The sequence below is a fragment of the Ambystoma mexicanum genome, chromosome 3p (genome assembly GCF_040938575.1).
Source record: "Ambystoma mexicanum isolate Mex_15411 chromosome 3p, UKY_AmexF1_1, whole genome shotgun sequence".
Classification (NCBI taxonomy): Eukaryota; Metazoa; Chordata; class Amphibia; order Caudata; family Ambystomatidae; genus Ambystoma; species Ambystoma mexicanum.
In genome coordinates this window covers 545,526,296-545,547,650 of record NC_090925.1, presented here as the reverse complement: position 1 = coordinate 545,547,650, position 21,355 = coordinate 545,526,296, and the positions used below count along the sequence as shown (strand labels likewise).

Below are 21,355 nucleotides of genomic sequence, written 5' to 3'. Positions count from 1 at the left end.
CTCCAAACTAGGGAAACAACCCTTTACAAAGATACAGAAGGTTCGGTGAACAGTGTTTTATTCATGTGATGCATCTGTCTAAGGCCAGATCAGGTCTCCTACACTACACATCAAGAGCATAATATTCTCCACAGTGGAGTATAGGAACACATGAGCTGGTTAGTGCTACTCATTGAGCTTTCAAAAAGGAAATCTTATCACAGTATAAAAATGTTTTATTCAATAAATTATCAATAATTAAAAGCAGAGAATTCTTCAGAGAAGCAATTCGTATTTCATAAACACAATACGATGAAAAGATGTAAACAGTGCACCAGACAACCTCAAACAAGTACTATATGAATTGCAGTGGCATAAAAGGGAACCGACAGTAATCGGGTTCCACCCTACAACATACAGAAAGGAATCTATAGTCACAGAGAAATATTTGGTTGTATAAAACGGAGCAACCTAGGGTCAACTGATTCGCCCACACTGTGCTCCACACTAAATTGCACCAAAGTACTCACACTGCATCATACCCAAACAACCCAACATGTTTCATTCCTCATACACATTCATCAACCAGAGTCAAGGGAAATTCATCAGGGGCTCATATTCAAGGACAGACACCATTCACAAGAAAACAGTAATTTGTATAACTTTAGAAGCTAAAGCGAGACGGCTCAATGGCCATTATGTTTATGAAAATAGGCTAAGCAGAACCTCCTGGCATCGTCCAGGGCTAGCCGCCGATATGCACTGTTGTTGTGCTGCCACGGTTCAGGGGCGAACTGGGATAGTAGATGCAGTTTAATTGCTCTTATCACCAACTCCTCGATTAATGAACCGGCCAAAGGAAGATGCTTGCCACCTGTAAACAATCAAATATTTGGGTGTGGGTAAGTAAGGGTCTCAACAAATGGACTCTAGTCCCACCAGAATGTTTAACAACTACAATTCTGTGGAGTAACCTTAACGTCAATAAAAGAGCTCCAATCCCTATAACACATCGTGAATCTGATGCCATTATCATAGCTGAATTTAAAATTTAAAGGTCTTCTACCCATAGTCGTGAAAAAGCACAACAAGACAGAAAGAACCCACCGTGGAGACAAATGGGGAGGGGAGAAGAAAAGAAAAAGACACTATTCCACATCGTTGGAGTTAGGTTGGTCATTTATAAAAACATCATCACTCTCTCAATCTAACTCACCCCCCACATACACATCTACCCTCTAGCTCAGGGCAGAGTAACGAAACTAAACGTCCCACATAGGAGCGGTGCTGTATCTAGGGTTCCCACAGCATCGTGCTTGTGGGGTATTGGAAAACATCATAATATTATAGGTTTGTGCACCAACCCCTATAATCAGGAGAGAATAATATAATCTCCGGGTGTCAACAGGTCCCCCTCGAACCAAAAACAAAACAGACGTCTGTACGGGTTCATACCTCCTTAGGTTGGTTTAGCTCTCAGTTGGACTTATCCCAACATATGTCTCATTGTTAAATCCAGACAGGCCAGCAACAACCGCTCCCCTCCAAATAGGAAGAACTGTTAATAAAATCAAGAGAGGAGGAAATGCATAAACATCATAGACGTCAGTGTCGTGCCCATATTAGTACAGTGTACGAAAAATAATTTTAAAATCGTACTTGTACAATATTTAGTCGGTCAGTTGAAAAAAGATGCACCCAGAATTTAACTGGGTTAGGTCAAAACACTTAAACATCCAACCGTCGTTCAATGGTGGTAAACAGCACCGAGAGCAAATCTAGGTAATGTTAGAACAGCAAAACCTGTATAGAATAGAAAGGCAAAAGGTCTAAACAGGTGTCTCATACTCAATCAACCCAGCAAGACGCTGGATGAAATAAAGTGTTAGTAAATAAATTACAATACTGCTTTAAGAAAAAGGTGAAAACTAACAACTATCCTCAAGCAACAACTCCGTCCAACAATTACCTATTGTTAGGAGTTGAAAAAGTCCTCAGGGCGAAGTAGCTGCGCTCTCCTCGTTGTATTAAGGCTCTCAGTTCATGTCGGCACTCAAGTCCTGAGAAAAGCAGGATGTCCTCAAGAATGCTTTCCGGGAAAGGTGTTTTTAAATGGGTACTAGCCAATCGTCAGCACGGCTATGTCCATGCTCGCCTGTCAAAATCAGGGGCAAGTTGATACTTTGCAGGTGTGTGGTTTGCCGCTGGTCCTGCTGGTAGATGGAGTCCCTGGCTCACCAGCTCTACTAGCGAGCTGGTGGCCGTAGACTAACACGGGAAAAAAAGAGCCGCATCAGTAAACAATTCCATAAGGTCTCAAAACCCCATTGGGTAAAGACCCATAAAAAGATGCGCAACAACGCACATCGCGTATGTTTTCAAAAAAAGAAAACAAGCGTTTTCTTTCCTCCCTTGAAAAACACGCTAATCAACCCGGCTATCAGCTCGAGGAAACACCCACCTCCCAAACGCCAAGCGGCACAAACACCATCTCGACGTGGGGGAGGGGGACAGGGGGGGGGGGTTAAAGAAAAAGGGAAAAAGAGACACAGGCAACACGAGGGAAAAACGAGGGAAAAAACAGAACCAGTCCAGAGAAAACAAGTCACAGGGTATGTAACTGTCCTCTTACACTAAAGTGTTATGAACACAAATCGAAGGGTGCCTGGGGGCACAACCATCTCGACATTTGTGGACTGTAATGAATGGAAAATTGCCTCACTCGACTAATCGAAGAGATAACCAAATACACAACTAGGATGGCAACACATGTTCACACACCCCACTCGATTTTTTCTTTAAGCCCGATCTCAGCACTGCGGGTCAGGAATATCAAATGTTGTTCTTTCTGGAGTAGCTTGATTTTATCTCGATTGCTATCACCAGTGGAGTTAATTCTCAGAATCACGTTCCATTGCAGGTCTTCCACTTTGTGAATGTATTCAATCCAATGCTCAAGTAGGGGGGCATTAAGAGTCCTATTACGAATACAACTCTTATGTTCCCCAATCCTTATCTTGATCTTACGTTCGGTTTTACCAACATACATGCGATTGCACGGGCACCAAATCGCGTAGATAAGCATGTTAGAATTACAATTACTAAACTGATGTTGGCGCCATGTTGTCGGGAGGCCCAAGTCCAATTCAGTACTCCTAAAAGTGGAGTTACAGCAAGAACAATGTCCACACGCAGAATGACCAGTCAGTTTAGGGATACCCCATTTTTCGGGCAACGTGGTCTGTCTGCTGGGTCTTAGACTCACGTCATTTCGTGAGATCAGTTCTTTCAAATTGTGGCTCCTTTTGAAGGCAACAATCGGTTTGGTAAGTGGTTTGGGGCCTTGTTGTAGGATGTTCCAATTTTTGAGCATCATGGTTTTGATTTTTTTAGACAAATGACTAAAGGTGTTGACGAATACAAGGTTGTCATCTTTTTCCTTCTTAGAGTCAGTTGAGTATTCTAGGAGAGCCTGTCTATTGTTATTCTGGGCGCGTTTCTTCGCGGAGAGAATTAATTTTTTAGGATACCCCCTTTCGAGCAGTCTGGTGCTCAGGGTCTCGGCTTCCTTCTTAAAGTCCTGTGTTGTTGTACTATTGCGTTTCAGGCGTAAAAACTGTCCCAGAGGTAGATTGTCCCGAACGTGACGAGGATGAAAACTCTCGTAATGTAATAGGGAATTCCTATCTGTGTTTTTATGAAATGGCCTCACGCTAAGCTTATTGTCAGTGGGATTAGACATGATCGTAATATCTAGAAAATTCAGTTCACGGTTACTCTGGGTAAGGGTGAATTTCAGGAACCGATCTTGTAAATTCAACCAGTCAAAAAATTGGTTTAGTTCCTGTAAGTGGCCTGACCATATAACCAATATATCATCAATATACCGTTTCCATGTACGGATGTTTGACTTAAATGGATTATTTACTGATAAGATCTTGTTAACTTCAAAATACTCCATATATAGGTTAGCTACGCTGGGTGCTAAAGTAGCACCCATTGCGGTACCCTGTATTTGTCTATAATACTCACCATTAAAATGGAAGTAACTCTCTGTGAGTGCCATTTCGGCACACCAGAGTACAAAAGACATGGGGGTCGAAGAGTTTGGATGTTCAGAAAGAAGACGCTCTTCAAGCATTTCAAGGGAGGCTCTTTGAGGTATACTAGTATATAGGGCAACAACATCTAATCCCACCAGCAGTTCGGTATTGGGATCAAAAATCAAACCTTCAACTTGATTAATCATCTGGATGGTATCTTTTACATATGATTCCATTTTATCCACCAGAGGTTGAAGAAAAAAATCTGTAAATCGAGACAGTGGTTCCAGCACCGAATTTACACCAGACACAATGGGTCTGCCTGGTGGATGTGCCATATCCTTGTGGATTTTAGGTAGAGTATAGAACTGGGGAATCTGAGGGTTTGGGGCACACAGAAAATCGGCTTCTTTAGCAGAAATCCAGCCGCGTTCTTTCGCTTTGGTTACTTTGGTAGTAATCCGTTGTTGTAAAGATAAAGTGGGATCTGCCAGAAAGGGTATATAGCAACTAAGATCTAAAAGTTGTCTATTGCATTCGAGAACGTAGGCCTCACGATCTTGAATTACAATCGCGCCACCCTTATCGGCTTTGCGAATAACAATAGACTTGTTATCAAGGAGGCCCTTAATTGCTGACTTTTCACACTTGCTTTCACACCAATCCTCAGAGAGGGGTTGGACATGGGGGTGAAGAGAACTGTAAATGGCCAGTCCTACTTTGCAGATCATAAGTTAGCACCACCTAATGTTCACTTTCTGTGGGAGGGGCTTAGAGAGTAAAACTGTCTTGTACTATGGAAGAAGGGACAGCTGCCAAAAATCACCAAATAAGATCTGCTGAAACCTTATCTGGGTGGAAATATTGGAAGAGGTCCGGAGAGTTCCATTGCTGGGGAGACTAGAAAACAGATACTTACCTGGAACCATAAAGGGAGGATTGCTGTGGGATCCCAATGACTGAAGTGCTCGCCAAAACCCTGTTTTTTACCCAAAGTGAAGTACTGCTCAGTCTTCATGAGTGCCAATCCCAGAGATTTCCAAAAGTAAGTAGATTGTTCAACAAAATGTCCGTGTTGGGATCTATTTAATTTTCATTAGTGGGTTCTGTTCCATTAGTGGGTGGGGGTAAAAGTGGGTAGAACCTAGCATATTTGACTGTTTATTAATTTAATGAACTCCCAAATAGATTGATGCAGGGGAGGAGTTTGGATGAATTCAAAGCGTTCACCCTCTCTCCTAACGAGAAGATACAAGATAGCCTTTTAAATTAACTGGGGTGCCTTGATTTTTCTCTAATGAAAAGTGGTGACCTTCCCTAAAATGAAATGCCCAACTGATACCCCTTACCATAACATGTTTTTTAACAAAAGATATACTTGCCACCAAGACAAAATTGATAATTGTCACCATCTGCAAATCTTGTCTTTAAAACAAAAAGGTGTTTGTTCCATTCCCAAACACTGCCTTTAAATTCAAAAGAAACATGTCCCTAAAACAAAACTCACCACTGAAACCCATTCCCAAAAACTTGTTTTTAAACAAAAGGTAGACTTATCCTTTCCACAAAAATTGAAATTAATAACCATCCCCATTTTACTGTCCAGCTTCCCCAACACAGGACTTTAAGTGAGGGGAAGTCTGAAAAATTACCTTTGCACAGGTTTCTGCATGTAATTAATGCTTTGGGTTTTGGGGCTGGGGTAGAAGTGTTTTGCAAAGTGAAACTAGTGTAATTTCCAGTTAACTATATACACACTCTCCTGTGAGTGAGTAAGTAACTCTGATGGCAGAAAGTTTGTGCACTGCTTTTAGGTGAAAAGGAAACAAGGTACTATTTGCCACTTGCATTCAGATCTATGTTTCCAAAAAATGTAAGTCATTTCGAGGTATTTTCAAATTTTACTGACAAATATTGCTTTGAATATTGATTTGTGATTTAAGAGTATACCCTTATCGAGAAATGTTGATGTTTTAGCCATTTTAATCATTATTCTTTAACGTTACTAAAGGAGTTTGTGGGACAAGAGGGTTGAACTGATTATTTAGCCTGTTTTACACGTTTGTGAGACAAAAGTAAATGCAGACGTGCAGATGTGCATTTAAAAGTAACATCCTAAAAACTGTGTTTTGTAATTGAAGCTTTGTTTTGTGCCACAGTGAATGTGGCCTGTGTAATTAAACAAAGGTATTATTCATTGAGCCCATAATTTAAATAAATATATGTTCTTTCTATAGCCCAACCTGGTTTTTGGCTCACTGTTGGCGTGAGGGTGGGAGGTAATGTACGTGGCTCTATATGAGTCGTCAGTAGGGCCAATGCTGAAAAAAGTTAACGGTGGTCTCTCTATATAACGCTACACATTCCATAACCCCATATTTACCTACCCAGCACAAAACAGATGGTACAAATTATGGCAGCTCGTGGCAGGCTTAACCATTTTTAAAATGGCTTTCCATCTAGAAGAACGCCGTCCAGTGCGTGAAATGAACAAAGCCAATCGATCATTCAAATTGGAAAAAATATTTGATAAAAATGAAAAAATAATCATGAACAGGAAAGCAATCCTAGCGTTGTTTCAATCTGTACCAAACTTTACACAACTACGTACAGAAGACTTGAAGATCATTGAGTTTGGCGAAGAGGGGCGACTCAAGCAAGTCTTCCTCCACATTCCATTTCCGGTAGTGAGAAAAATGTTGGTTGACTCTACAGAAAGCTTATTGTCGTTGGATATGACCTTATGGAAATGAACAATGGTTCGGAGCGAAAAAGCAGACAACTCGATTCCGACTTGGCTAGCCATTAGAAAGTAAAACATCATACAGGACACATGCTCGACACTATAGCGAAGAAAAATCCAAAGAATCCTTAGTAAAGCATGGTGAGGAACCAAATCTTAAAAGAGAAACTTATTACCCCAAAGAGATTCCTAAAGAATCAGTAGGGAGGAAAAATGACCCGGCAGTCCCTATGCAAGTAACAACGACAAGAGAAGCTCAATACAAAGAGCCTATGAGGCTGGGCAGGAAGCCAAATGGCCCGCCAACAACATTTAAAATCACTTTTGAACAGAACGGCCCTGGGGGAACAACATTAACTGACCAGAAGGTCAACAAAACCAACTTTTCAAGAACCCAGGACCATGACAACTGGACTTGGCTCTCAGAGGCTTTGGTATTGGACCAAAACAGATAGCAACTCAAAACAAAAAACCAAAAACAAATCTGGTCAAAAGAACAATTTCCATTTAACACACTATCATTTGGCTCATGGAATACTAGAGGATTCTCTCATCTGACAAAGCCTAGCGATATAAACCAGGGCAATTTTGATATCTTGTGTTTGCAGGAATCATGGCTAATGAACAAGCCGTATTTGGATAGCTACGAGATTTCAATATCCCTAGCTGCCAAAGGTGAGAAAGGAAGGCCCACTTCGGGACTAATTACAGCCGTCAAAACTGGAGTCGGCTTAGTAATTAAAAAAGGTTCTAGTGTGCTATCCCTTTATTTTGGTGACTTTAATAACTTGGCAACAACAAGCTAACACTCCAATGAAAAACCAAAAATTGACAGAAAGGGTGGTGTCTGGAAAAAAACACTATCATAGTAGTAAATATATATTGGAATTTGAAAGCACCAAATAACGAAGGTTTTCTGAAGATCGTAGAACAGACCATTGACGAAGCCCAGATAACATATCAGGCAACTCATACATTTGTGTGTGGAGACTTGAACATGGTCTGCTGAGCCACACCTCAGGATAAAATTGATATAGAAACAACATCAAAAGATAGAGGAGGGCCTTGGTCAAAATTAATGGCCTCGAGGGACCAAAACAACCTTCATTTACTAGATTCAAATCAATTGCAAATACCAACCTGGGAACGGGAAGGTCAAAGTGCAGTTCTTGACTATATTTTTACATCAAGAGAATTCCTTCCCTAGATCGTATCCTTTCAAGTCATAAGAACATTGAAGAGCGGCCACAATCTTCTAAAAGCAACCTTGAAGTCAATGATGAAGCAAAAGGAAAGAATGACAACAGACATTGACAAAAGATCAAGTGGAACACGCCTACAAATAACGAATTCCATCATAAACTCTTTGACCAAGCACTACAAAGAGCTAACAAATTCGGACCCATTTATTAATGAGAGAATGGTGGTGGATTATCAACCACTACTTACGTGTTATCAATACAAATGCAATCCTTCAAAAAAGAATTTCTCCCAACATCTTCATGCTTTTGATGTACTCGTTATGGAAAAGAGGAAAACAATGAGGCGCGAGAGACGACAAGCATTGAAGACTGGCTTGACGGATTCCTTAGAAAGAGCAATTAAAATTGCAAATACTTATAAGAACTGGCTACTGTTCCATAGGAGAAAACTTTACCAGGCTGACTCAGAAGAGATGTTACGAACAATATGTGGACACAAAACAAGGGAGTTCAGGTCCCTGATTAGGCAAACAACATCAGTAAAGACAGACGCCTTACAAAATAATGTAAGTGAAGAAACTTGGATTTCCCACTTTTCGGCCTCTTCTCCAACTTGAATAAAAATGCCCTAAAGGATGCACTGATTTCAGAAGGACCATGGAAAGTTCCCCACAACGAAGACTTGATAATAAAAAAAATATCAGCATTAAATAGATCTAGAGCTCCAGGCCCAGATGGGATTCAAAATATCAACCTGAAAGACTATCCAAAAGAGTGGGCTCCTCTCATTTCGCAGATCTTTAAAAGATGTATACAGTCAAAATCAGTACCTAAATCATGGAAAAGCGCAACGGTTGTTCCGATATTTAAAAAAGGTTCCAGAGACTGTCCAAAGAATTACTGTTCAATAGCACTTTTGGACGTAATAGGGAAGCTATTCGGATCATTTTGTTTAGACGATTTGCAGGCTTGGGCGAAAACAGCAGCCTGCTCAGATCCATTTCAAACGGGGTTTGTAAAAGACACAGGAACAACGGCAAACATATTATTACTCAGCTCCCTCAAGGGAAAGATCGAAGATGGGAGCCCAAGAATTTGTATTGCTTTCATAATGTCCAGGCAATTGACCAGGTTGATCGTGAAACACTTTGGCAAACACTCAAAGGTTGGAATTGCCCAGAAACTATTTTGGAACCAATCCAAGCACTCTATAGTGATACGAGTATGAGGATAAGACTAAATGGCGAAGGCCTACTCTCCGAGAACATCATGACGATGAGGGGAGTACAACAAGGGTGTCCTTTAGCCCCTGACCTATTTAATCCGTATTTGGGTGACTACCAATATTCAGATACAACTACTTGTTCCTTCCCACCTTCACTAGGAGGCGTTAAGATAACGCGTCTACTATATGCCAACGATATGATACTTATCGGTCAAACTCTGATTGGCCTCCAAAGGCAGCTAAATATTCTATCTGAATAAATAAGTGACAACAACCTGGAGATCTATAAGGACAAGGCCAAAGTGATGATACTCGAAAAGTCAGCAAAAAGATCTGAAAAGCTCCAATGGCACCTCGAAGGAGTAAAAATTGAGAGTGTGAAGGAATTTAAATATATGGGCATTATCTTGAATAACAGCACAGTGGAGCAACAGATGCAGAATTTCCTCTTTGAAAAAATAAGACATATGACGGCGCAAGCCAAAATGGTTGATAAGAAATATGGACGTTTTTCTATCATCCCTACCATTAAATTTACAAGACTAAAATTGTTCCTGCTCTGATCCATGGGGTCGAAGCTTTGCCATAAATACCATTTAAAATTTGGCAAAGATTGTAAGGCTACTTTTGGCGGTGCCTGTTGAATCTCCCAACATCGATTTCTATGCCAACCATTTGGCGTGAACTGGGTTTGATGTCCCTCCTAGGCACAGTGGAACGTAACAAGCTGATGCTATACAGAAAGGTCATAGCTCCTTCTCATGTAGCAGTCTTCGATATCATGCACACAGAGCTTGTGGAAGGCAAAAACAGCACATTGACAAAATGGGGAGTGAAAAACAAATCTATCCTCGAAAAGGTTAACAGCACAGAAGAAGATCTGTGGAGCAATCCAATAGAACTAAACTTTTGGGAATAGATTGGCCAGAAACGCTGGACCCAGCTCACAAATATAAACTGACTGCAGACCTTCCATTAATTCCAGAGAGTGTGAACCCACTTACTTGGGTATATGGAAAAATTCCCTGACAACATTTTTAGAAACACATTCCTAAGAATTTGATTAAATGTGCTGCCAACAAATGACATTTTGGAAAAAAGAAGCTTATCAGCTACGAAAACTTGTAGCCACTGTAAAATCCCTGAGCAGATTGAATCGATCCGACATTTACTACTGACGTGTGGAGAATTGACCAACCAAAGAGAGTTATTCCTAGGCCATCAACTCTCTAAATACCAGTCATATAGTGAGGAAGACTGGTGGATCAGATTGCTGAGCGGGATAAAATCCCAGTGGGTAGCAGCAGTGGTGGCCTTTTTCCGAAATTTGCACTTCGGAAATTCCGAAATAAGAAATTGAATGACTAAAGGACATGGTTTTTCATTTCTTTCTTTTTTCTCATTCTTTTCTTTTTTTCCTACCCTTGTGGTCTTAAAATAGAAAAATGAAAAGACGAAATGATGACAATGATGAGGATTATTGTAAAAACTGTAAACCAATTGAACACGTAAATAAAAAAAAAATGAGCTCAGAGATGTTCTCATTTTGGGAAGTAATGTCCAACATTTACAGTATTTGACTATGCATAATAAATTATTGGTGACACTGCATTTAACGTCACTCTTAACCCCAGAGAGTACAATGTACAGCCATTCTGTACTTTTCCCTTCTCTAATAACCCATTGCTGTCAGTGGCATTAATACTGTTCAAGCTTTGTGTATCCGCCACTTTATTTATTGCAACGATCCATTAACTGGCACATTAGCCGAATAATGCCAGATAACAACGTTTCGGAGCTGGTTAAGATGGCAAATAGGCCAGGGAGGTTGGGTATTCAGCCTCCTTGCTTTGTTATCCGGGTCTGACAACTGACATATGGCGTAATGTACAGTTGCAGTGTTTACCTACTGTAATGCGGCAATACATTGTGCATAGCATGCTATCTTTTAAATGCATCCCACGCGCGTTTGTATACAAAATAATCATTTGTAATAGCAGCAGTGTCCCTGCAAGAAATGGGTGTGCTGAAAGCAGCCTTGACATTTTTATCTTTTAAATGTTCGCAACCGTTCATTGATAGTGCCTTTTAACACAGAGCCCTGTTCTGTTAATAGCTGAGTAGTTAAACGAGGCGCCACACTTCCTTGGAAAGGGGCCCGTTTGTTTGCGTTGTTGCACCCTTCCCGTGTGAGCTACAGCGTGTTCCTTTAAGATGAACGCACTGTGGCAATCTCCGGGCGTGTAAAGGTCGCTTCTGGAGGGTGAGGCCAAGTTCCGAGGGCTGTTTGCACACTAGCACAACAATAGCACCACATTCCACCGGTGACGGACTGTGTGGGACCGGGTCCTGCCTCGGGTTGGAGAGTTCTTCAGTCCTGAACCCTTAGTAACCCGGTCACCTTCAGGAAGTACTTTATTTTTTTCACCTCTAAAAGGACTGTACAATTATTGAGATTTGATCGGAGCGCAGCTCGTTGAAACGCGAGGGCGGAAGCCTTTCCGCCGGCCCTGAACTTCCGCAGATGAATGGCTGCAGAGAGGACCCTGAGAGCCTGGAGGTTGACTAGGCCGGCGAGGGGCTTTGCTTGACTCTTGGCCTGCGTCTCTGCGGCAGGCATGGTTTGGTCCCAGTTGGTGCTATTTGTTTGACTCTTGGCCTGCGTCTCTGCGGCAGGCATGGTTTGGTCCCAATTGGTGCTATTTGTTAGTTCTGTGTAAGCTCATTGTCCTGTCATTGTAAGGCTAACTGCGGAAGCAGCATCAAACTGCGTGTGCCCAGGATCAAACGAGACGGAAAATGAACCCACCCGTGGCCCTGGTGATGGTTTTCTTTGGTGTTGCCCTTTTCTTCCCTGAATCGGAAGCAGGGTGTCTGGAGTTGGGGGTTTGCTGCACAGGACGAAATATGTCCTGCACCACGGCGGGCTGGAGACCAGATAGGTCATTCGGGACCTGTTACTGTGACCAAGCGTGCTGCCGGACACTGGACTGCTGCCACGACTACGCTGAGGCCTGCACGGGTGAGTGGTATTTGCATAGCTCTCAGCGCATCTACCTTTCATGCGTGGCCTTGCCTTTTTGGGTTCACGCACACGCTTACGCCAGCCTCTACTCAGGTGATGGGGTGGGTTCCGGGGTTGTGGACACTTGCTGAGATGGGGAGGTTTTCGGTCCAGTAGGATGGAACTTTGTCACCCATAATGTTGTATAACATGCAGGAAAATAAAGAGGCAGAGTGGTGGCATGTGAAGATGAGCTCTGTGGTGCACTGTTTTCTAGCCCACCTCTAGGGACATTACTACCCCTACCCCCTCTTCATCACCCATCCTTTCCACCCTCTGGTCCTCTCCTCCTCCTCCCTCTACTCTCTCCTCTACCTCCAGTCCCTCTGTGGCCACCTCTCCTCCCTCTTTCTCTTCCTGGTCCCTCTGTGGCCACCTCTCCTCCCTCTTTCTCTTCCTTTCCTCTGTTCTCCCCTGACAAGGTTTCTAGACAAGTCTGATCTATGAAAGTCTAGACAAAACAGGTTCTTCCATGGTCTTCCAAAACCATCAAAGACCACACGTCTCGGGAGGATAGCTCAGCGGCAACGTGCTGAACTTGGAAGCAAGACGACACGGAGCAACACAGGTTCGATCCCCGGGTCCACGCTTAGAACCTCTGGGTATTAAGCGCGTTATAAATAACCTATCATATCATATCATATCATTGACAACCTTGCTCCTGCCCTGGCTGACATCTGCAACCACTCCTTCTCCGCTGGAGCCTTCACTTCTGCCACTCTCTTGTGCACCCTCTTCTCAAGAAACCCGCAGCCGACCCCTCCTGCCCGCTAACTATTGCCCTATCTCCATCCCACCTTTCCTGGGCAAACTCCTGGAAAAGCTGCCCATCTCCCAGCTTAATCTTCACATTGAATCTGTTGGTTGCCTCATGACCATCAGTCTGGCTTCAGAGCAGCCAGCTGCACGGAAACTGCTCTCCTGAACATCCGTGAAGACATGCTCTCTAACCTTGATTCTAATCTCTCCGCTGTCCTCGCTCTCTAACCTTGATTCTACTCTCTCTGCTGTCCTCATCATACTTGATCTCTCTTCTGCCTTTGACTCAGTCAGCCATGCCATCCTGCTCAATCGTCTCTGTGATGACCTAGGTATCTCCGATCAGGCCCTGGCCTGGCTGACCTCATTCCTCTCTTATCGAACCTCTGATGTCCAACTTGGGTCCTTCCTTTCCTCTATCTCACTCTCTACGTGTGGTGTTCCCCAGGGGTCTAACCTCTCTCCCTGGCTGGTGAACCAATACCTGGCTCCTCGGCCACCGCATTGATGCTCTCTGCTCCAAATTTCAGTGCTATGCGGATGACACTCAGCTCGTTTTCAGGCTCCCCTCTGCCACCTCTTCTCCTTCTCTCATCTCTGACTGTCCAGGAGTGGTGTGCTGCCAATGATCTCTGCCTTAATGCCAGTAAAATGGAGATTCTCATCATTGGCACACTTGCACCCTCCTTTCCTGTCACTCTGTGGCCGGCCTTCTTTGGCCTTCTTCCTGCTCCCACCTGTGAGGCTAAGAACCTCGGGGTAATTTTCGACTCCACACTCTGCTTTTCTCCTCACATCTCAGAAGTCTCCAAGAAGTCAAACTACCAACTGCACCTCCTCAGAGGTATTCTTCCTTTCCTCTCCTTCCCCCAGATGCTGACTGTTGCTAGAGCTCTGGTGTTCCCTAGGCTGGACGACTGCAACAGCCTCTTTCTAAATCTGCCTGCTTCTACTCTCTGCCCTCTGTAACTCATCCAGAACAGGACTGCAGGACTTTTCCTTAGCCTCAAGCCCAGGGATCGTATCTCTCCAGCAATGAAACCTCTGCATTGGCTCCCAGTGGCGCAAGGATTAAGTTCAAGACCCACTGCACTCCCTGCCACTCTGAAACCTGTGGAGTACCCTCTCTGGTTCTGGAAGCACTTCAAGACCTTCCTCTTTGCTTCTGCCTTCTCTCTTCCTCTTCCCTGCCGATTTCCTGTCTGATACTGCACTGCTCACCTGGCTACTCTCTGATTTCAGGCCCAGGTCCTTACCCGCCCAGTTACACACCCGCACTGCCTCCCGGCAACCCTTGCGCTTGGGTCTGTACCTGTAACCCTACACTCCCCCTACATTCACTTTTGGACACCTGCTGTCTGCACTTACCTTTGCACCTGCCACCTGCTAGCTGCACTTCTTGTTATTGTTTTGATCCCATGTACAGCACCGCCCCCTCTCCTTTCCTCTGGCACGTTTCCCCTCTCCCCTCCCCTGCACTTGCACAAAAACATTGTCACTTGGCCTAGTAAGTTCGTTGGCTCTGTCCTCCCTCTGTTTCCCCTTCCTTGCCTCGTCGCGCCTGAAAGACTTGTGTATAGGCGCGTTAAAAATGCCATATCATATCATATCACTCTCAGGGGAGATTGGTGAGAAAAAAAAGATTCAAATTACATGCAAACCTCTAGGGCCTATTTTAAGGAAACATTGTCACTGTACATTTATGCCACATGTTGTGATGCTGAAAAGTCTAAAGCAGGATCTGAGAACAACATCCTTGCTGTGACAGAAAATCCCATTGCACAATCCTCTCTGTGGACACCTTAAGTAGGCCCTGCACACAGGTGGTGTACAGACTAAAAAGGGACACAGGCATGCAAGCATTTGAATAACCAAAAGGGAGGAGAGAGAGAGAGAGAGAGAAAGAGAGAGAGAGAGAGAGAGAGAGAGAGAGAGAGAGAACATATTCAGAATTATGGTGAAAAAGAAGGCCACAGATTGAAAGAGATAGCTTGAAATAAGAATGTAAGAGTGAGTGTATGAACACTAGAATCTATTGGGAGAGAGAGAGAGAGAGAGAGAGAGAGAGAGAGAGAGAGAGAGAGAGAGAGAGAGAGAGAGAGAGAGAGAGAGAGAGAGAGAGAGAGAGAGAGAGAGAGAGAGAGAGAGAGAGAGAGAGAGCTCACAGGAGGTAGGGTGCAGGTAGGGGAAGTAGAAGGGTCTAGATTGAAAAAGAAATATTGAATAAAAAAAAACTCAAGAGAGAGTGAGAACACCAGAATACACTGGAATAGAGATAGAAAGAGAACACAAGAAGAAGGTAGAATGTGAGAGACAGAATGCAAAAGTGTCAGCAAAGTCTTACAGAATTAAAGACACAGTCAAGAGGCATTCTGAATGACCGACAAAAGACACATTCAAAATCAGAGAAGGGGGCATTAAGATCAAACTCAGAGAGAAATTAGAACGAAAGAGACATCTGACAGGTGGTGAGAGATAGAGTAAGACAGTTCATGATCAAAAGGAGGGAGATCCCCGAGTGAGAGAGATGGGTAGAGCCATCTGGCAAACATAGGGGCAGATTCTCAAAACTTCTTGGGAGCAAATGTCGAGAGGTTCTACTGCATTTAATTATTTGCGCCAACAAAAATGTGCCATATGTAGAAAGGAATTTTGATTGTGCGCATTGTGGATGCACATAGTCAAGTGCCCTCTTTCACGACTTTGTCAGAGGATGTTTCTGTGCATTTTAAAGTGCCCCTGGAATTCACAAAGAAGATGCGCTTTAAAATGCGCCGAAAGGAAAGGCATCTCTCTGCACCTGTTTAGAATAGGCGAAGGGGGGTGCGTATTGCATGACAGGGTCAATCCTTAATCTGTGAAGCAGTATTTTGAAGTGGAATAGAACAGAAGCGCTATAGACGTGTCCAACTTGCATTTCTATCTCTCAAAAAGTAATAGAAACCCTTTTGTTTATTTGTTGCTTTTCACAGGGTCTGTCCCTGTGAATTGGACTCCCAGCACCCACATGGGTGCTGGGAGCCTTTACTATAGACTAATGTATGAAAGGGGGATGCCCAGCACATCGTTGACACTGCTGCCCAGCACCCCTAAACATTCACAGGTTGCCTTTGAGAATAAGATGACTGCACATTCTGCAATGAACATAAATGGCAAGGAGCACATTCTTTGCACTTTTTCCATTTGCGTTGCCTTTTGAGAAACTGGCCCATAGTCTTTAAAACCAAGGATGGAATTGTGGTACATTTGGAATTGCGCGCATGTGCAGTCCGATTAGGGACAGTGTAAATAGATTTAGATCATACTTGAACTTCAGTTCACATTATTACTCATGTGCAAACATTTACACACGCATAATTCTACTCCTAGTGCAGATCCAAGAGACAGCCAAATAACACCATTTTGCTCCATTTATGCAAACATCTTTTGGGGGTAAATCCCCCAACGTGCAGGATTTTGACGAGCCTGTGAATCTAGTTTCTACAATTTTTGTACGGGGGTGTTCTGCATAGGTGGTTATGTTTGTAGTCTCACTTTCTATTATGTCTAAAACACCTGTGCAATGAAAACATTAATACATACCACAATTAATATTCAGTCACTGCTGGCGCTGCACATAAAAGCTGTTAGCTGCCAGCCCATGATCAAAAGGGCTTTTAACAGTTGTTAATGTATGCATCGAAGGAGCTGTATGGCTATTAGAACAGTGCGCCCCACACGATGAAATGTTCTGTAAGGAACCCCCTTTAATCGCGGGAGGCTCAAGGGGTGTAAGCCACACAGGGGTCAAGTCCTAAACAAAAAAAGTGGGCGGACTCGTTAACATTCCAATTGGATGTTGTGCCACTAGAATTTAGCATATCAAGGTGCCTCTGCCCAACCACGTGCACCCTCGACCAGAGCCCTGAATCCTCCCAGGTGACTGCCCACTTCTCCCACTGTCTTTTAAATGACTGAGAGTAGAGATTTAATTTGCAGCCTCAGTCATTCCATTGAACACTCTAGCAGCGGGAGCTGCTGGCGCCCAGAGGGGGGCGCCACCCTGTCCCTGGCCATGTGCCCTGTCACACCAGCACTTGAGGCGTAGGACCAAGGCCTGGAGAGTTTGGCTGAGAGAATAGAGAGCCAGAGCAGGGGCGGAGGTGGTACCAAAGGAGGAATCTTGATTTTCATGTCACGTGTCTCGTGAAAGCAGAGAGCTCTACAGCACAGATTCATGACTGACGCCACCATATTTCACGCAACTGAAACCATGCACTCCACTGGCCTAATCTACATTATTTGGCGCGTTTCATCGAATGTGGCACTTGTGCACACAAGTGATAAGGTGTGAACTGAGATGCATTTGACAGGTATTCCATGGCGTCCCTTATCTCACAGACAACACCATGCCTACAATTATGTTTGTGATGTGTGCCTATTGTAACCTATTGTACACCAAGTAAAAGCGCCCAGATACCTTCGGGTTCAGTGCGCTATGCAAGCAAATAAAACAAACAAATAAACAATGTGGCTGCAGGGGGCCATGGCCAACCAGAAGTGGATAACATCCCAGTCGTCATTGGCAACCTGGACTCATCAGAAGTGAAGTCCGCCCTGTGCCGGAATCGTGCAGGCTTTGCCTTCTTTCTTACCCATGACCGGATGCACCTGTGTTTCGACGTTTATTGTCACATATTTGCTGTAGATAAGAGCCATCCTCGGCACGCCTTTTTAACAATGACTGAGTGCACGCATTATCACTGCGATCGATTGCAAAACACAGACCCGAAGATTGGCAAACACCCTGGCGAAGCGGCTCCTTTGTAAGGTGGTCCTAGTCTCTGCCCAGGACAGAGCTGTTGCCACTCCTTTCCGTGCTGTCGATCAGTGCGCAGAAGTTAAGCTGGCCGCACAAGCCAACCTGTTTCAGTCCCCTGTACAGCCCCAGAGAGATCACATATGTAGCCCGTCCATGTCCATTTAGGATGCCTAGTTGGCAATATAAAGCAAGAGACACGAGTCAGCAGCTACCCCTGTTTAAAGACAAAGGTCAGGGTTGCAGCAGAGAACTAGGTTTAGCAAATACTAGTCATCAGCCATGGTCAGAAAGCAATATATAGAATATTTATTATTTGAACACACATTTGTAAGAGGATTCAATTCAGCACTACAGCTAAGTTAACGCCTAGTCTAGAATACTGAATGAAAACCCTTATTGATATATCTTTAGGTCCAGTTCATGCGTTCTGGATGACTACCCCTATATAACACCCCTCTCTTGGAATCCCCCTGACCCCACTGAGCCAAGAAGTAGTTCTGTTTTGCAAGTTTAAAAGGTTTATTTGATAATTTAAACAGATATATATATATCACGCTTTATAATAAATTAATAATTGAATAGCACACTTAATCTGATATGATAAAGATCAACAACGGAGAATCTGGCACTAGCACACTTCTTATAATCACTAATGAGTTGACATGAAATGGATAAGATAGCACACTGGTAAATAGGAACAAAAGTATAATGTGGTAGAGGATGCTTTATGTAAGCTCAGGTGGATGCAATATTCAATGAATGCAGTACAGAAAATACTCAATATGATTTCAACCAAACAATGTAATCACTTTTCTCTGGCAATCCACTCCCCCCCTCTTTATGCAATGCAAGGAAATGGGAGGAAAGCACACAGTTCTCAGAAATGCAATCAATGTAATCAGTTCAATCCAGCAAGCTTAGACAACAGAAAACAGATAGGAGTTTTGAAATCACAGGCCCAAATTGCTTTGATATGTGCTGGCAATGAATGAGAAATATGCTGGAAACGCTTTTAATTCCCTTTCAGAGGTTCAGGGTGAGTGGTATCTAGTTAATATTAGTCCAGGCTCACACTAGCAATGATGCAGGGATAGTTAGCAGGTTAAAACGAATTTCTGGCAAATGGAAGGCAAGCAGCAGCAGTTTTTACATGTGAAGAAATTGCAAATCGCGGTAAAATTCGCAGATGCGTGTTCCGCGATTGCGGTAAAACTATAAGGGGTAGGAATGCGGTTCTTGGTGCGATTCAAAGCTACGATTCTAAGCTATCAGAGGAAAGTTACTGCAAGTCTCTAGCCCAAACGGTCGCGGAGATATGAGCGATTTAATAAAGGTCGTTTTTGGGTTTGCAAATTTCAAAAGCTCAAAATGACAAGTGCAGCTTGCGACTAGAAAATGACAAGTGACAGTTAGGAGGCAGTTCTACTTAGGTTAAATAGATTGAATTATATTATTTTAACTAAGAGATTGGTTCTGCACAGTTTTCTAGGTACTCACACTATATTCTTGAGTGAAATGGGCCTCGCCATGGATCTGGTCAGGGTTTTAAACTGGGCTCGGGTCTCTCTCTGGGCACAGCACTGCTTTCTCTCTGGGTACAGCACTGCTTTCTCCCTCTGGTCTGGTCTCTAGTTCTGGATAGATTGAAGTCTTTGAAGTCTGGATCTCTGGATGTTGTATGGAGGTAAGTATGGATTTTTCCGGCAGAGCGTCCCGCTGCAGATGGATTTGGAAGGTCCCTATCTGTCCTGACTGTCTGCTTTTATGTGTTTAGAATGTGGGTGTGTTCTAGCATCACTGACCCTACCTCTCTCTCAGCTTCTAATTGGTCAAACTTCCATTTATCATTTGATTGGGGAATGAACTGTGAGTCAGAGTGATGTCATTTTACAGCCTGCAGAAAGTCCACTCCTCCTGTCAACTTACACACAAATCTAGATTTGAAACAAATACATATTTGCAGAGGTACATATTGTTTTAAAATCATATGCACCCATCATGCATTACAGGAGGTATCCCCTGTTCAAACTCTGCTCTTCCGGGGAGCTTGCATTCAGAACTGGCACATATTTCACTTTTTAACTGATTTTGCAATTTCTGACATGGACCCAACTTTACATACATGTGTGCAGGGAGTAGGGACATTAACTGATGAAGTTTCAGATTTTTAACATGCATACATTTAGAGTAATATCCACTTTTCCGCTAAAACCCCCCTGAACATGCCACCGGGTCGAAAAACCTCTTAAAATGTGTGCAGAAAAATCACAAGAATTATGGTATCATTTATAAAATTTTCACATGTCCGCTCTATGAGTTATTCATCTTTTTAAAGTTATGTTCTGGCTCCAAAGGGGTGTGGTTTCCCAGGTCACATGGTATAGAAACCAGTCTTTCCAGTTTCTGCCAAGCCAGCTTGCTCTCACAGGCAGTGCTCCTCCCAGCTCCTGCCAAGAGGAAGCTACAATTTACGACTGCGGTAATAAAAACCTTTGCCTGAGTGAAGAGGGCTTTGTTCACTCTCTTGCAGAGCACAGATAATTCAATTATCAGATAGATGGCATATCCTTAGTGTGGGCAGCAAAAGGAAGGTTGGCCTGGGAACACAGTGGTGACTCAAGTTTCCCTTCTGATGGGGGTAGTTGCCAGGCAGAATTCAGTTCCTTAAGCCAGGTTTCAGATAAAATGTCACTTTTTGTTCCCCAGTCTAAGTCAAGACATTTTTTTACATATGCAGCTATGATGCTGATTCTAAGTTTAAACTATGACATTTAAACAATTGCAACCTATGTGACACTCAAAAGTAGGTCACTCTGTCAATTTAAACATTTTCGATTTTAGTGTCTTTAAATCCAGTGCAACTTAAACTGCTGACTCCATAGCTCAGCTAGTTTTGTTATAAGCATTGTTCTGGGCTCTTCATTTCCCAGATTTTGTAGGCACACAAAACTCCATTCTACCAAATGTCTGCTGGTGTTCAGTGAATATTTTGCACATATTGCAATGTTTGAAAATAGGCATTTTGACTTGCCTTCAGGGAAACAGAGTGGTTTTAAAACGCCGGCTTTTGGATAGTGGTGAGTACTGGTACTGCACCCATTTTTGGGATTTAAGAAAATGAATTCCCAACAGTTCTAGGTTGCATTTGGCAATCAGCATTGCCATTCCCAATGGTTTCAGACTACTGTGTGGGTAGTCCAATGGTGGTTTTAGGCAGTTTCTTTCTGTGCCCATAACATCGGCAAAAATGAATGGCAGCCTATTCTTCATGCATTTCCCTGTGCATTTTCTGGGAAGCTCTGGCCATCATGATGTTTTCATGTCAGTACTGCACAGTTTTGAGGTAGGGCTCGGATGCATGGGTAAATACATCCCACACATTTAAAAGTTAGTAGGCCACTAAATTACACTGGGCCTTAAAAAAGACATACATTAGCCCATTAGGGCAAAGGTATACAATAATATGCAAGACTCTGCATTGTAGTGAGGGTTAGTAGTAATACATTTTGTGCAAAAAATTCTGTACTATTTACAGATAA

At 43.2% G+C, this 21,355-nt stretch overlaps 1 protein-coding gene across 1 annotated transcript in view; it reads left to right on the top strand.

The window, feature by feature from the left end:
- Positions 1-11,471: 11,471 nt before the first annotated feature.
- Positions 11,472-21,355, top strand: part of LOC138580606 (somatomedin-B and thrombospondin type-1 domain-containing protein-like) — a 255,261-nt gene continuing 245,377 nt past the window's right edge. Inside the window, exon 1 of the mRNA XM_069651274.1 lies at positions 11,472-12,214. Within this exon, the coding sequence (XP_069507375.1) occupies positions 11,992-12,214 (223 nt within the window). The 5' untranslated portion in view covers positions 11,472-11,991. The remainder of the gene's footprint in view (positions 12,215-21,355) is intronic.